This window comes from Choloepus didactylus, chromosome 21 (assembly GCF_015220235.1).
Source record: "Choloepus didactylus isolate mChoDid1 chromosome 21, mChoDid1.pri, whole genome shotgun sequence".
Classification (NCBI taxonomy): Eukaryota; Metazoa; Chordata; class Mammalia; order Pilosa; family Megalonychidae; genus Choloepus; species Choloepus didactylus.
This window is the reverse complement of record NC_051327.1, coordinates 25,155,646-25,172,467: the sequence shown is the minus strand read 5'-3', so window position 1 is coordinate 25,172,467 and position 16,822 is coordinate 25,155,646. Positions and strand designations below refer to the sequence as shown.

The window sequence follows — 16,822 nt, the reverse complement described above, 5'->3', positions numbered from 1 at the left end:
CAGGGAGGCCATAGACTTTCTCTTTTTGCTCCTTTACCTGATTATTTCCCTAGACTTTCTGAAATTTGCAAGCTATGTGCTTTCACTCTTTAACGATCTTCAGGTTGCCAGCCGAGTGATGCTCGCACACGGGAGCGCTTCCCCCCCGTCCTGCCAAAGCCCTCTGGGCTCACGGGCTTCCTTTCTCCAACACCCATGACTCATAAAAGCTCCTTAAGGTCTCTGCTTTCTAACAGGAAGTTACTTAAGAAAACACTTTCCCCTCTAGGTTTACTCTGCTTGGTCAAACGAGACAACTCGAACCTAACATCTTACCAGGCTAAGCAAAGGGTACTGACACTTCTCATCAATTCCAACACTCCCAGAATTGATGACTTGTTTGAAAATCCACATGGGGGTGTAAGGAAATGCTAGTTTCTCAAATGCTTTGGCCGGCCAAGTGTGAACACGGCTGTCCGCAAGTTCAAATATGACACCAGAGGAGAGATGGGTGGGTGGACTTCAGACCCAGAGAAGCCCGGGGGGCGTGTGCCCAGCTGGCCCCCTGGACGGCTCCAGCCTGGGCACGTGCACCCACCCATGCCAGGCCCACAAAGTGTGCTGCTGCTGCCCTGTAGGGGCGTGGGTCAGGCAGCCGCCGGTCCCCTCCAGACCCTCAAGTCTGCACCCTGGGCTGCCTGGGACACAGCCATTACCCAGCAACCGCTCCCACGTGCTCCGGCACGGTGAGTTATCTGTGTCCCCAGCTGCGTCTGCAGCTCGGACAGGTGCTTAATCGCAGTGACACAGAGAGGAAACACTCACTTTTTCCAGCTCTGCAATCCGCCTCAGCAGCCTGGGCTTACTCCACTCCATGTAACCTAATGGAAGCAACAGGCTTTAAAACCCTCCGGTGGGTGCCCCCAGACCAGGCCACCCACTTCTGGTACAGTGGTGACAACCACCCCACGAAAGCTGAGAGACCCCACATGCAGATTCTTAAGATCCAAGGTGTTTTCCAATCAGCAAGTGACTTCTCTGTCCCCTTTCACTGTCAGGAATTATGACACTAATGGCTTCAAGAGTCTGAGCCTGACATTCTTTCCAGATTCCACTCCATCAGGGTTTTGGACCCACTAGCCCACTGAGATAGTTCTGGTCAAAGCCACCAGGGGTCTTCACTTTTACCAAAGTATGGCTTAGCTCTCAGTCCTCATCTTACCGGACCTGTCAGTGTCATCTCTCCACCCCTCCTTCCTCCCAACACTCCCCACCACATGGCTTTCAGGTACTGCTCTCCTGGCTTGACAGCTCTGGCTACCTCGCCAGCCACTCTTTCTCAGCCCACTGCCGGCCTCTCCGCTAAATATCAGGGAGTTCAGGGCACCCTCGCCTGCCCTATTCTCTGTTCACCCCTCCCTGGCAATCTCGTCCTGCTTCTGGCTCTGTTGCATCTGCCCGCTGGGGGCTACCAAGTTTGCTTCTCCAGCTGACCTCTCCTGGCTCCACTGACAGACCCAGCTGCCCGGTCCTCCCCACCTCAAACGGCAACTCTGTCCTTTGGTTGCTCAGATAAAAACCTTGGGAGTCACTAGGGCTTCTCTCCTTCTCTCTTTGCCCACATCCAACCTCTGTATTTTCTGTAAGCTTCACCTTCCAAATACACCTGGACCCTGACCAGGCCTCACCATGGCCACTGCTCCTACATCTCACTAGGACCCTCAAGAGGTTTCTGCCTCTGATGCTCCCCCTTTTCTAGATAGAGTGCATTTTCAACCCAGAACCCAGGGCACTCCTCTTGAAATAGATGCTTCACTCCTCCGTTCCAGCCCCCAGCAGATGCCCACCTCACCCCTGCTAAGGGCACTGCAGGCCCTACGCCTGGGCCCCGCTTACTTCCCCTCTCCCCCGTTTCAGGCCCACCAGCCTGCTTCCTTCTCAGGAGCACCCAGGGCCTTTGCACTCGCTGTTTCCTGCCTGGGAGGCCACCCCAGCTACCCTCATGCTCATTCCCACCCTTTTGGTCTCTGCTCTGGGGTCACTGTGGCGATGAAGCCTTCAGTTACCAGCCTATTTGATGTTGCACACCCTTCCCTGTTCCCACCCCCAGGAATGGCCCGCTACCTTCCTTCCCTGATCCATTTGCCACATAGTACTTGCTCCTGCCGACCTGCTGGGTGTTGAATTTGTTGACTGCCCTCCCTCCCCCACACCATGACCCCACGAGGGATGTCTGCACACTCTCCTGCAGCAACCGCCACAGGAGCCGGCACCCTGCGGTGGCCTCACCTAGTGGCATATGTCTGCATCTGGGGATGCTGAGGCAGGGTCCTAATGGACTGAAGGGGGAAAGGGCCCTGCCCGGGCCATGGCTTTCCCGCAGCAGCCACCATGTCTCTCCTGGCAGAACGAGGGCTGTGGCCCCCTCCACACCCACCTCCCCAGGCGGCTGCAGGGCACACCTTTTATCCTGGAGACGGTGGGTGAGTTGCTGAGCACCCGGTCCAGGTCCTCCTTCAGGCTCTGGTTCTCCTCAGTCAGCTCCTGGACACTCCTGGACAGGGTCAGGAGGGCGCTGCTCATTTTCTTCTGCCTCTTCAGGCCCATCTTCCTCTCCACCGGAGGCCTGGGGGCAACAACGCCAAGGAGCTTCAGGCTGCTGTTGCTAAATTGGTGTAACAGATGCGCCACATGAGGCGTGGGCAAGTTATAGTCCACGGCACAAGGTGGCCCAGTGCAGCCCAATTAGGCCCAGTGAGGCCCAGTGCAGCCCTGTGCGGCCCGGCGCCTGTTTCTGTCCAGGCCACAGGCTCAGCGTGGCTTTTACAGATGAAAATCTGCCAACTTTATGATGGTGACTCTACCTTTGAATCCCAAATAAGCAAAATATGATCCCCCCTGACAGAGTTCCATTCTTCTTAGGAAAAGACCCATAGAACAGGATATTACCCTCAATTCGTGCTATTATGTTTTAACCTTAAGCACTACCAAATTTGTGGAAATTTGTTTTCTCCCTTGTTATTCTCTATAATCTCTTTGATTTTGTCTCTATCTCACCAAGTCTGAAGGATTAACCACCTGGCCCTTTATGGAAAAATCTTGCCAATTCCCATTTTTAAACCACCAGAGAAAGAGGAAAAAAGGTGAAGCCACGCTGGCTGCACAATGGCAGGGTTTGCCTCACAGGCCAGTGGCATGACCAGAGCTGGGAGGAGGGCTCACCCGTCCCACAACGTGCTGAAAGCAGGAAACCGCATCGCCTCAGCAGGCAGGAGGGGATCTATGGGCAAACCCTTGGGTCTCTCCTGAGAGACTTTGTTTGGGAATTGCAAGTGGCAAAACAAACTTGTGCTTGTCATGGGATGCCTCTGTCCTAAGGAAGACTGCCTTGGCAAGCAGCTTCTAACTCTAAGCTGGACGCTGCTCTGGGACTGATGCCTGCGGCACTGAGCCCGTGTCAGCTGTCAACAGCAGTGACCATGAGGGCACCTCAGGGGGCACCTGGGGCGGAAACACGTCCCCGCGACCCATCGGGGTCAGCCAGGGGCAGCTGGTGTGGTTCCGTGTGGCGACTGGGCCACTTTAAGAGGCGTTAAGTGACCCGGAGACAACAGGGGGATGTGGTGCCCACAGAGGCGGGCGTACTTCTTTCCTGTTGGGTCAGAACTTGCCAAGAGGGTCTGGAGGCGATGAATCTGTAAATATCAAATTAACAGGCGTTAAAAATACATATGGGCATGAAGAAGACTCTCCCCTGAAAACCCGTCCTGGTTCCTGCTGGGCCCTGTCTCGGGAAGCCAGAGCCGAGCTGCTGCTGCGCCCTCTCGAGCGGGGTGGAGCCGGAGCGCGGGGTCCCAGCAGTGCGGCCCGGGGGACCCACCCGGCAACCAGCGTCCCCGCTCCACACATGCATGCCCCGTCGCCCGCTCCCACCCGGGAGGAGCGCGTACCTCCTCGTAGTAGGTCTCCATGGCAACCCGCATCTCCTCCAGGTTAGTGGTCTTCATGTCAGTCTGCAGTTTGCTAAAACCCCAAGTTCAAAGTTAGCTGGCAATGCCGGATTCCCGGAGGGCAGAGCCTGAGGCAGTGTTTCCCCAAACACGCAGAGAAGCAATGGCTTCGCAGGAGAACTGGCTTGGGCAAGAAAGAACCCGAGTCTGCCATGAAATGGCCTTGTGACCTTGAACAAAAGACTCATTTCCAGACTGAGAGGAGAGCTCATCACTCCCAAGAGTGCTCCTTCTGGACTGGACGGGCCACTCCGTAAGCTGGGGTGGACAGACTGAAAATACGTGGATCTGAATAAGGCACCATCTTTAAAAAGAGTCCTCAAGGTTTAGAGAAGACAGACCGACTGTGGGGACAGGTGGGAACAAAGGACTAGTTTTATAAAGTTTTATAAAGGAAAGAAAACCTATTTTTCTCTAAGTACCACAGTATAATTCACCTCGTTCTCAACACTTAACAGAGTTCAGGATTCTGAAACAGAAGAAATCAGCCAATAAATAGAATTTATGTTGACAAATTTTAGCAAGAAACAAATAAAAGGGAGGAAGCTGTTGTGTAAAGAGGAGACATGAGGCAACAAAAAGAACCTCAATTTTCTTTAAAGAACTTAAATATAGCCAGGAGAGACCACCCCTTTGCACAAGACAGGTAAAGGAGAAATACGTGCGGCTGCACCAAAAACAGCACAAAGCAAGTACACCATGGAGAGAGTCTAAGCTAAGGGCTCATTCACACCAAGACCTAAAAAACTAAGACTGCAAACAAGAAGTGATCTGCGGAAGGCTAAAGGGAGGAAGAATTTCTTAAATATTAGAAGAAGCAGAAAGGGTTAAAGGAAAACACTGTTCCTTAGTGAAATCTGAAGGGAAGGCAGAGAAACCATTAAAAGTGGCAGCTAACATCTAACTTCATTCCACCAGCGTGAAGACAAGGCTGGCACCAGGGACGGACGAGAGGCCGGAGGGGGCCTAACGCTGCGGTCTGAGAAACGGAAATCAGAGACGTGACAGTGAGCGAGAGGAGCAAGAGCCAGAGTGAGCAAGAGCGAGAGGAGCGAGAGCGAGCGAACAGAGGTGAGCCCCAGCCCAGTGGGCCCGAGGGGGCAGAGTCTAGCCCAGAACCCGCCCGCCCGTCCGGCTCCGTACTTGATGGTGCTGTCCTTCTCCTTGCACTGCTGCTCCAACTTGAGAATCCTCTGTTTCAGCCCGTTAACCACCTGCCGACAGAACCCCAGCAGCTCGGGTTGGACAGGGTCCACACGCCACAGCCCCCACCCCTCCGCCTGGGGAGCTAGCGAGGTGAGGGGCCCCTCTGCGTGGCCCCCACAGGAGCACCCCCACGCACGGCCGTCCCTCCCCATTCAGCGGCTTGTCTTCTCCACTAGACAGCAGAGGCACCCCAAGTGCCCTGCCCAGTGCCGACGTGGCAGAAGCACTCGGTGCGTGGTGCTGGGGGACGGACAAGGGAGGGAGGGTGCTCCCTGGTCCCTGGACACGGTGACCGGCGCCCCGGAAAGGGGCAGGATCTCCTCCTTCAACGCACTGCCCACCTGGGAGGAGGCGCGGGACGCCTCGCCAGTTCCTCTGAAGGTGCTGCCACAATCACCAGGCAAGGCACGGACCATGACCCCGGCCCACCCCGGGGCAATCTGCTCCTAGGGCTCGTCTGGGGGTGAGCAGCCCCCCAGAGGCCCCTGGGGAAATGTGGAGCACAGCCCTGTACCTCATCTGGGGGCAAATGCAAGCTCCATTTGTCTCATTACTTCTTTCTCGCCGTTAATATATTGATTTGGGAAATAACCACCTTATACTCATTCCTTAAAGAACATCGTTTTCTTCCTCTTTGAATAGCCAACAATACAATTTGAATTGAATTTTAAAGTAATTTAAAAATATATTAGTAATACATGAACACATATTCTTGCCTAAAAATTAAAAAATTACATATGCAGCCAAAACACCCATCTGACCTTGCCACCCTCACCGAGCCTGGGCAAACGCCGCCCTCCACCCAGTGCGGCCTGCCCTGCCCTTCTCACGGGCACGCACAGGTCTGTGTGGCCACTGAAATGATGGTGTGTCGTGGCTGCTCACACAGACGGCGTCCCCCACGCGCCCCCCTGCGGCCTGCAGGGTCACCCGGCCACCCCCGTGTGCTCTGCCACTGGCTCCCAAGCACCCGCGGCCTCCCCCGCAGCAGCCGCGCCCCGTGCAGCCAGCCACTCTCCCACGGGTAAGACAGCGGCCGGGGCCGGTTCCTGCGACTTATACAATCCTCACAGAGACCCTGCGCTGGGCCTCCTCGCACACGTGTGCCAGTGGTTCTTGAGGACAGACAATGGGAAGTGGGAAGGTTCACTACTTTGAAGGGCAACTTGGCAGAGGGAACTAAAATAAAACCTGCACATACCCTAATATCTAGAATTTCTACTTTCAGTCAACTTTAATTAAAAACAGCACCGGAATGAGAAAAATATAAGCAGCCCTTTTTCTGTAAAAGTATCCGTTATTTACAGAATTCTATGTCTTCATGCAAATTAATCACGCAGATATATCTGCACAGCTGCACTGCTGTATATCCATTTTATTTAATTTTTTTCCTATACATGTCTTGATATTGCTGAATTGCACTCTGAATGGCTTCTCCACTTTTCCCCAACACTGGGCAGCTATAACCATCCTTGTGCAGGTGGCTTTTTTTGCACGGGCTTATTTTCTTGAGGCATAGTCCTAAGAAGAGCAGAATTAGCCAAACGGGGGGCTTGATCTCACAGATCACTGCTTTTGCATGGTGACACCAAGGTGACACACGGTCCCACATGTGACTGCCTTCTCACAGCCCTGCCGGGAGGGGCTCTGAGCCAGCAATTTGGCTACTGACGTCGTGAGGTGGCCTTCGCGGTCATTTAAATGTTGGGACCGACACAGACACCGCCCCTGCCTCCCGAGACCGTGGAGTCGTCACCATGGACCCAACGCGGACAAGCCTCTGAACCGCAGTTCCCTGATTTTAAACATGGGGATGGAAGTCCGATCAAAACAACCTAATGAGACGGCACATACTCAAACTGCATAATACACCACTGTTAGGACTGGCTGTTACCCGAAAAATACTTTGAGGAAACACATTGATTCATTCACAAGCATTTATTAAGTATCTACTACGTGCTGCTCTGGGCACAGAACGAGGCCCTACTCACTTATTCAGTGCAGACTGCTCTTTTCTTTAAAGGTTGGTGTAGACTCGTATATTCTGTATGCAAAACTCTGCTGTATTTATCAACAACACACCCATCCCAGTGCACTGGTTTAGTTTTCATCCTCGCTTCATGGGATTTTACTATATAAATTTTAATTTTATGTTATCAAACCCATTAAACACACCTTTAATATTACTTTTTGCCTCCAATAATCTCAAGACTGTATTCCTTCCAGTTTTCTGTATTTTTTTAGTATTTTAGGCTTTTTTTTAATGTACCTCTTTGACTCACATTAAGTTTATTATATTGCTTTTTCTCCAAATGCTATAGTTTATTACTACTTTTATATAATGATTCCTTTTTCCGTTTTGTTTCACTCAATCTGTTACTGATTGCCATTACTATATAATATATGAGACCTATCTTAAAGTTTTTAATCTGTCAGTTTGCTTCCTGGTTTTGCGATGGTATCAACTGCTGCATATAATGCATTTTTAAAATATAAAGGGGAAGCCCCCATTGCAACTATTTTTTTCCCATGGCATCTGCTTTTGGCCTTGGTGGCCAGCCTGCTCAGCCCCATCACTCCCCAGACACTCCCGAGGCATCTTCCCATACCCCTGCAGCTCCGGGGAGGGCGGTCACAGAGCTCTGAGCACCTCCAAGCGGCTGCCGCTCCCTGCAGGCGTGCTTGAGGGAAAGCCAGCTCTCATCCAGAGGCTGCTTTAAAACCAAGACTTCCGTGGACAGGTTATCTGTCTTGCCGTGGAGATGGTACTCACCCAGCCAGTATCAGGCCTTTTCTCTGCCAGAGTCCGAACAAAATCCGGGCCCTGTGATAAGTAGATTGAGAAACAAAGACAACAGTGGCTCAGTCTCTCCTGGTTAGTCTGAGGGGTAGAAGCCCCTGGCTGCCCACACCCATGGTCGGGGGCACCACCACCCAAGGACTAGGAACTTACTCGGCTGGGATCCAAAAGCTGTTCTATCTGCCGATCCTTCCTGCTATTTTCTTCTTCTAGGCGTCGAAGCTTTGTTCTCATCAGATCCACGTCGCCTTTCTGCATGTGTAATGACTGAAGAAAGAAAGAAAGGACATGCACACAGCGGTGCACACACACACCGCAGTGAACACATGCACACACACACATGACCATGCACACTACTGTGCACACACAGTCATGCATGTGCACACACAGCCATGCACACACATACATACGACCATGCACACATGCACACGCACAGCCATGCACACAGTCATGCACACACACAGCAGTGCACACACACACAACATAAACAAAAACAGCCAGGTGAAATGCTGTGTTGGGAAGCAATTCTTAAATCAGGCGTGTGGAGGAGGGGTGTAGCGGTCACAAGGTATGAAGGGCATGATTGGCATTTTGTGGGTAGGAGCCAGGGACACAAAAAAGCCCCAGGATACACCAGGCAATCCCCTACAACTAAGCAAGCTACTGCCCAAGATGCCAGTGGCATTGCCCTGGAGAAACCAACAGACTCACACTGTAGCCATCAGTGCTGGAGGGCGCCAGTGTCAAATACTCTCTTCTACTGTCCCCGTGAGGAGGCCTAGTTTTGTCACCACCTAGCATTACAACTCAGCAATGGCTAACACCTGTTTTAAATCCTTATTCCTCAACTAAGGCTCAGTTGTAGGAAGAGCGGCTCCCAAATGCTTATCCATGGATGAATTTTTCACCAATCTGTGTGTATTGAGAAAGACTGTCATCAATTTTTTCACAACACTAAGTTTATTTAATTTAAACAATACCCTGTACCTTGAAATTATATCCTTCCTATTATTTTGGACTTTTTTGAAATGGTGATGCAGGCTATTTTCAATTTTTGTTTTTAATGCCCTCACTTGGAAAATCTTCTGACTGGTTTCTGAAATCCAAAATCTTGGGAGGCTTGTGGTCAAGGCAGGGCTCCCAAAGCCTGGTCTGGGTCAAAGTCCACAGAGGCAGCGGACGCCAGTCAGGGCCGGCTCCAGCGCCACCTTGCATGGGGTGGGCAAGTAAAGTAAAGCCGGCTAGCTTGCAAACTGCAAGAGACTGATCATCTGAGCAAAACCAGCCACCACCCTGCAAAGACAATTCCAAGCACACGTTCCACCAAGGGCAGGGCTGGAGCACCAGCCACATGCCCCAGGGCTGGCAAGACGGCTGGCACCAATGGAGGGCGTGACACAGTCGGCACTCGGTATGTGTTTGGTGAGAAAATTCATTAATGAGTAGCCATGAGAAAGATAAGAAATCTAACAAATAGGAGGAGGATTCCTGCTTCCAGAAAGTTGGAGAATTACTTTTCCCTAGGCCTCTTGCTTAAAACAGCTGAAAACTATAAACACTGACTATAAAACAAACGTAAGAAGACTCTGAGGAGAGGAGAGGCACCTGCTGGGACCTCGGGACTTGCGGGGCACCAGGGCAGTGAGTTCCCTCGTTCTCTCCCTTGTCTCACAGACCCTGGACTGGGTGCAGGAGAAGTCAACAGCCCGGAAATGCCAGCAGGCACAGATAACAAAAGCCCCAAGAGGTCTCTTCTTTCTCGTCAAAGGAGCAGGGCAGGAGCAGCCTGGCAAAGCAGAAAACTTTTGGACGATCACTGCTCTCCCTGACCCCCAACAGAAGGCAGAGTGGGAGCCCAGCTACCAGCTCACCGAGGCAGTGCCGTGGGCCTGGTGGGGAGCCAGGCCTCTCACCGCCCCTGAGGTCCATCAGTGATGGCCTAAAGAGAAGCCTGGACTCCCACCCCCAGTGGCAACGAGGAGCCCCTCCCACGTGGGTGCCAACGCAGGCTGAGTGGGGGGCCTGGACTTCCCCCCCAGCTGGCAGTATGAGGGGTGCCCTCTCTTCCCAGCAGAGCAGTGTTACAGGAGGCCTGCTCAAACAGGTTTAACTAAGATGCAGAGCCTCACAACAAACCACCCAACATGTCCAGGTTTCAATTGAAGTCACTTGTCATGCCAAGAACCAGAAAAATCTCAACTTGATTTAGAAAAGACAATTAACAGATGCCCAAATCAAGATGACACAGATGTTAAAATAATCTGACAAAGATTAGAAGTGGCTGTCATAAAAATGCTTCAATGACAATTATGGACACACAAATCTCAGCAAAAAAACAGATGTGAAGAAGGACCAAATGTACACCCTGACAAGCAGGAAGGAGCCACAGAAGACAGACCCCTGTTCCTCAGCAACCCTTAAGATTAAGGGGTGAGAACTCTGAGGGGAAGTTGAGGCAGGCTAGAGCAGGGAGAGGAGAGAGAGGAGACTGCGCAGAAGCCCTTGAGCACGGAGGGGTGATAAAGGTTAGGATGGCACAGACCCCTGCCCAGGGCCCACCCACTTACGGAAAACACTCAGCGCCATCCGGCCCACCAAATGCACTATCTACCGCCAGGCACTGCCAGGGAGAGAAGGGAGGGAGGGAGGAAGAGCCTCGAACAAGGAAGGGAGAGAGGGAGTAAGGAAAGCTCACCTATAAAAGCACATGGCCCCGCATTGCCAGGGCCTCCCCCATTCGACCTTTCTTTTCTTTCTAAGAGTGCCCACGTGTTCCCCTTCATATGCATACCTAATAAATTTTCTTCCTGAGTACTCTAAAAAAACAAGAACGAAATGGAAATTTTAGAATTGAAAAAATACAATAATTGAAATTAAAAAGTCAATGAAGAGCTCAACAGCAGAATGGAGAGAACAGAGGAAAGAATCAGTGAACTTGAAAATAAACCAAGTTACCCATCTGAACAACAAGAATAGACAGAAAAAAAAGTGAACGGAGCTTCAGGGATCTGGGGGACTATAACAAAAGAGGATGGGGCTGAAAAAGTATTTGAAGAACTAATGGCTGAAATTTTCCCAAATTTGGCAAGAGACATAAACCTACAGATTCAAGAAGCTAAGCAAACCCCAAACAGGATAAACCCTGAGAAATCCAAGCCAACTTCTGTATCTAAAGAAAAAATTTTGAAAGCAGCAAGAAAGAAACAACACCTACAGGGGAAAACAACTCGAATGACAGTGAATTTCTCATCACAAACCACGGAGGCCAGAAGGAAGTAGCACATTTTGCAAGTGCTGAAAGAAAAGAACTATCAGAATTCTATGTCCAACAAACATATCCTTCAGAAAAGAAAGGGAAATCAAGATACTCTCAGATGAAGAAGAACCAAGAGAACGTGTTACCAGTAGACCCACTCTAAAACAATGGCAAACGGAAGTTTTCTAAACAGAAAGGAAACAATAAATAAGGAAACTTGAAATATGAGAAAGGAGGAAAGAATTGGGAAAAGTAAAAATATGGGTATTTACAACAGACTTTCCTTCTCATGAGTTTTCTAATTTACTTTTGAAAGAAGAAAAAATTATAAAATTGTCTGATGTGGTTCTCAATGTACACAGAGGAAATATTTAAGACAATTGCCTTATAAATGGAGGAGGGTAAAAGGATATAAAGGGAGGTAAGGCTTCTACACTTCCCTCAAACTGGTGAAGTAACAATGTTAGTACACTATGATAAGTTATATATATATAATATAATACCAAGAATAACCACTAAGAAATATTAAACTTCCCGACCTGCAGAATTTCTGATATTATCACAAACCCCAGAGACTACCAATTTAGAAGGCCGAGCCCTCGATCTTGGGGCTTCCCATATGAAGCTTGTTACTGCAAAGGATAGGCTAAGCCTACTTACAATTGTGTATAAGAGTCACCCCCAGAGAACCTCTTGTTGCTCAGATGTGGCCTCTCTCTCTAAGCCAACTATGCACGTAAACTCACGTACCTTCCCTCCTACATGGGACATGACTCCTAGGGGTATAAATCTCCCTGGCAATGTGGGACCTGATTCCTGAGGATGAGCATAGTCCTGGCATCATGGGATTGAGAAATCCCTCTTGGACCAAAAAGGGGAAGAGAAATGAAACAAAAGCGTTTCAGTGGCTTAGCAATTTCAAATGGAGTGAGAGGTCATTCTGGAGGTTATCCTTATACGCTATACAGATAATCCCTTTTTAGTTTTTAGTGTATTGGAATAGCTAGAAGGAAATACCTGAAACTGTTGAACTGCAACCCAAGTAGCCTTGATTCTTGAAGATGATTGTATAACTGTATAGCTTACATGGTGTGACTGTTAGATTGTGAAAACTCTGTGGCTCACACTCCCTTTATCCAGTCGATGGACAGATGAGTAGAAAAATGGGGACAAAAAATTAAATGAGTAATGGGGGGGGATAGGGGGAATGGGATGTTTTGGGTGTTCTTTTTTACTTTTATTCTTATTTTTATTTTTTATTTTTGGAGTAATGAAAATGTTCATTAATTGATTGTGGTGATAAAGGCACAACTATATGATGGTACTGTGAACTGACTGTATACTTTGGATGATTGTATGCTATGTGAATACATCTCAATAAAAGTGAATAGAAAAAAAGAATAACCACTAAATATGCTGTACAAAGAGAAACGCTCGAAAGCACTACAAAAAAATCAAAAGGCAATTCTAAAAAAATGTTCAAGTAAGCCGCATGAGGTCAGGAAAAAGAAAACAGAGAAATGAAAGAGAGAACAAACAAAAACAGAGAAGTAAACCTTAACATATGAATAATTAAATTCAATGCAGATGGTCTAATAAACCTACTAAAAGACCAAGATTGCCAAACTGGATTAAAAAAAAAATGGCCCAAGCATATGCTACCTATAAGAAACTCATTTCAAATAAAATGATATGTGTAGGCTGAAAGAAAAAGGATGGAAAAAGATATACCAGGCAAACATTAATCAAAAGCAAGCAGAAGTGGCTATATTAGTAACAGATAAAGTAGATTTCAGAGCATAGAAATAGACTAGAACAGAGGGGGATATTACATAATGATAAAAGGGTCAATCCACCAAGAAGACATAACAATCCTAAATGTGTATGCACCGAACAACAGAGCTACAAACTGATGGAACTGAAAAGAGAAATAGTCAAATCCACAATTACAGCTGTAGACATCAACACCCCTCTCTCAATAACCGATCAAACAACAAGACAGAAATCAGCAAGGATAAGAAATCGGCACCACCCTCACCAACAGTATCTAACTGACACAGAACACGCCACCCGACAACAGGATACACATTCTTTTCAAGTGCCCACAGAAGAGATGCCAAGTTGGACCATGTCCTGGGCCAGAAAGCAAACCTCAATAAATGTAAAAGAATTAAAGTCATACAGAGTGTGTTCTGTGACCACAATGGAGATCAACTAGAAGTCAATGACAGAAAAATAACAGGAACATCTCCAAACACCAAAACTAAACATAATACTTCCAAATAATCCACTGGTCAAAGAGGAAGTCTCAAGGGAAATTAAAAAACAAACATTGAACTGAAGCAAAATGCAAATGCAACAAATAAAAATATCAAAAGAATTACTGATAGGTGCAACAACTTGGGTGGATTTCAAGGGCATTATGTCAAAAGGTCACATACAGTATGCTTTCATTTAGAGAACATCAAAATGACAAGTTTATAGAGCTAGAGAACAGATTAGTGGTTGCCAGGGAAAGGGGGGTGGGTGCGTGTGAATATAAAGGTATAACAGAGGCGATCTTAGTGGTGAGGGAAGCATTCTGAATATTGAGAGCAGTGAGGGTTATGTGAATCGACTTGTAATAAAATGACAGCGCTATACACAGATTGTTCTAATGTCATTTTCTTGGTTTTGATATTGTACTATAATTATGGAAGATGTAATCGCTGTGGGAAAGTGGGTGAAGGGTACACTGGACCTCTCTACTATCTTTGCAACTTCCTAGGAATCTATGCCGATTTCAAAATGAGTTAAAAAAAATTATCAACACTTATTAACCTCTTACTACACGTCAAGCCATGTACTAAAGCACTGTTCATGGATTATTTTATGTAATTTAATCTTCACAGCAACTCAATGAAATAGGAACTATTATTAGCCCCAATTTTTTAATTAGAAACCGAAGCTTCACTTGGCAGAGGAAAACTATTCTGAAGCTTGAGGTCCCAGAGCAACAGAGCACCGGAAGTAAAACCCTTCTCTCAGAATTCAGAAGTTGAGGCTGATTTTATCTAGAGATCTCTGATGGTAAGTTTGAACAGAGTCAGCATAATTTTATCCAGACACCCACTTCTAGCTCCAATAAGATTCCTTTCAAGAGTGCTACAACGGTGATTATTCAGAGTTTCAGGACTCTCAAAGTTCATTTTCTACCATCTCCCAACCAAAATAAGAATTCCTCCTACAATACCCCTGGCAAGTAGTCACTCAGGCAAGATTCTGAAGCTCATGTTCTTTCTCAGCACAGACAGATACTTTATTCCCATATTTTAACAGGCTCTCACTGTTTAAAAACAGAAAAGAACATACAGAAACACTACCTTCTTCAACTCAATAATCTCATCATACATATCTTCTTTCTCTCTGTAGACAGGGGTCCCAAGGACATGACCTAGAGGAAGATACACAAAACTCTTAAAAGATCATCTGAAAAGGAGAAATAATTCTTGGCTTTACCTTAAGGAAATAAAACTATATTATTAAAAAAGAAAAGAAAAAAGAAGAGCAAAAATAATTCAATGCTTTTAGCCTGATCAAGACACTTTCCCAAGAAGCAAGGAAACCAAAATGGAAGTGACAGAGAAAGATGAAGCAAGGATAAATACAGAGTTTAATTATAGTAAAAGGATTAAAGAAGGGAGTCGCAAAAGGATAGGTGACGATGTAAATTTTTAATTAGATTTTAAGTAGCAAACAAAACAAAACGAAGCCTGAAAGGCATGCAGCAGCACAACACCCATACCGTTGTAAGAACAGCACGTTTTCACTTAGGTTCAATACGACACCTAAAATATAGGACTCTAAAATCTTTACGCCTAAAATACAACTACTAAGCACTAAAAGCAGTAAGATGACCAACTCAATATGATCTGTAAGCTGAGCCCATCTTCCTGGAAGGTTTCCAAGAAAAGCAGAAAGGAATACAAAAACATGAAAACAAACTGAGACTTCGGGGTGAGATTAAGGTTTTTGATCAATACTTTCAATTTTAATTTCTCTCTCTGCCACTGTTTGTACACTAAGTTTAAATTAGCCTTTCAGGTTAGGGAGGCAGGTTGGAGCCTGGGAGGATGCTGCTATCCACAGGACAAAACCCACTCTCTCAGGGAGCAGAGAGGATTTCCAGGAGCCACTGTCCTCAGGACATCTCATGACGGCCTATGGACAGGGCCAGCTCACTTTGTCAAAGGACACCCTCAAATCCAAAAGACTTCCTCACTGTTTTTCCTTGGCCGTGACCTTGTCACCACCAACATGCTCACCATTGCTGGCAGAACGCCTGAGATTTGACCTCTTCATTCTTAAAGCTTCTGACAGATAGTCGGGCGTGCTGCTGGGGGGGTTGCTCCACGTATGCTCCAAGGCGAGGTCTGATTTCAGGGGCTGGGTCAAACTTCCTGGTTGGAATGTGCATGGATTTAATATGACAGGTACAAGCAAATATGCTTGGAAGGCTTCACCTCTAATAACCAACCAGAAAGCTTAAGTCAACCAGTAGATACCAGTGGTCAGGGTGGCCTGATAAATGTTTTAACAACTGGCTCTCAGAAAACAAAATGCAACAAGCTGATTTGTAGCATTTGCTGATTTCCAGGGATTAAATATTCCCACCAAGACCAATTTCAAGCTGCCAGTGTGACATCAACCAGTTCACAAAATTCCCAAAAGCTTAACAATTGGCTCTTGCAAGCCAGTAGCAACTGGCCCCAAGAGCCCACTGCCAGCAGCGCTCAAACCACCTAAGACCCAAAGAGGCTGAGGCGTCACACACATGGAACCCGTCAGAAACCATATTTACATGTTATGTAAAAACAATGACGCCAGTACTATAGTCTTTGAGGAGATTAAAAGCAACGTTATTTACACAGTTACATTAAAATCTCTCTCCTAAACCACCCCTCACCCTTTCTAAATCTCTTCCATCAAGGAGGAAGGTCTAGATGGTCACAACCGCAAGCACACACCTTGTTTCGAAGTTCCAAGCCACAGCTTCTGTGGGGTCAGGGACATCCTGCCACCAAGAGGCATGCTCCCTGCTGTCCTTGGAGGCCTCCAGGACGCCACTTTCTTAGGTTTAGAGTAATATGGTGACTCTAAAAAGCAACACATGCTGTTAGGGCCACAGAATGACTTTTCCCCTCCAACACATGTGCTTTAGAAAGACAAGCACTGTCAAATAAAACTCACGGGTATAACCACTCCAGAAAAAAACATTCTGACAAGAATTAAAAATACACTTATGATATATACCTACGTGCATGCATATACGTATGCTTACACTTCTTTTAATTTTTATTGTAAAGAAATAATAGGAAATTTAAAATAAAAATATGAGTACATAATTCTACCAATGCTACAATATCCCACCCAATTTTTTTCAGATACATATATGTTTACACAATCGCAGTCAAAGTGAACATACAATATTATATCCTTTATGCTTAATACTGCATAATTTTTTCATTTTGCTACGTAAGGACGTAATAACACTTAAAATCTAAAATGTAAAATAGCCAGAAGAAATCAGAA

At 47.1% G+C, this 16,822-nt stretch overlaps 1 protein-coding gene across 5 annotated transcripts in view; it reads right to left on the bottom strand.

Moving 5' to 3' along the window:
• The window catches only part of IQCE (IQ motif containing E), a 75,930-nt gene that overhangs the window by 34,714 nt on the left and 24,394 nt on the right, over positions 1-16,822 (bottom strand). For 3 of the 5 annotated variants that reach the window (XM_037813707.1, XM_037813704.1, XM_037813706.1), the window contains 10 exons: positions 16,258-16,386; positions 15,556-15,690; positions 14,614-14,684; positions 8,149-8,262; positions 7,969-8,019; positions 5,133-5,203; positions 3,930-4,002; positions 3,625-3,674; positions 2,442-2,644; positions 805-860 (listed from right to left, as the gene is read on the bottom strand). In XM_037813707.1, the coding sequence (XP_037669635.1) occupies positions 805-860; positions 2,442-2,644; positions 3,625-3,674; positions 3,930-4,002; positions 5,133-5,203; positions 7,969-8,019; positions 8,149-8,262; positions 14,614-14,684; positions 15,556-15,690; positions 16,258-16,321 (888 nt within the window). In that variant the 5' untranslated portion in view covers positions 16,322-16,386. The remainder of the gene's footprint in view (positions 1-804; positions 861-2,441; positions 2,645-3,624; positions 3,675-3,929; positions 4,003-5,132; positions 5,204-7,968; positions 8,020-8,148; positions 8,263-14,613; positions 14,685-15,555; positions 15,691-16,257; positions 16,387-16,822) is intronic. The other 2 variants (XM_037813702.1, XM_037813703.1) reach the window with 2 other exon arrangements.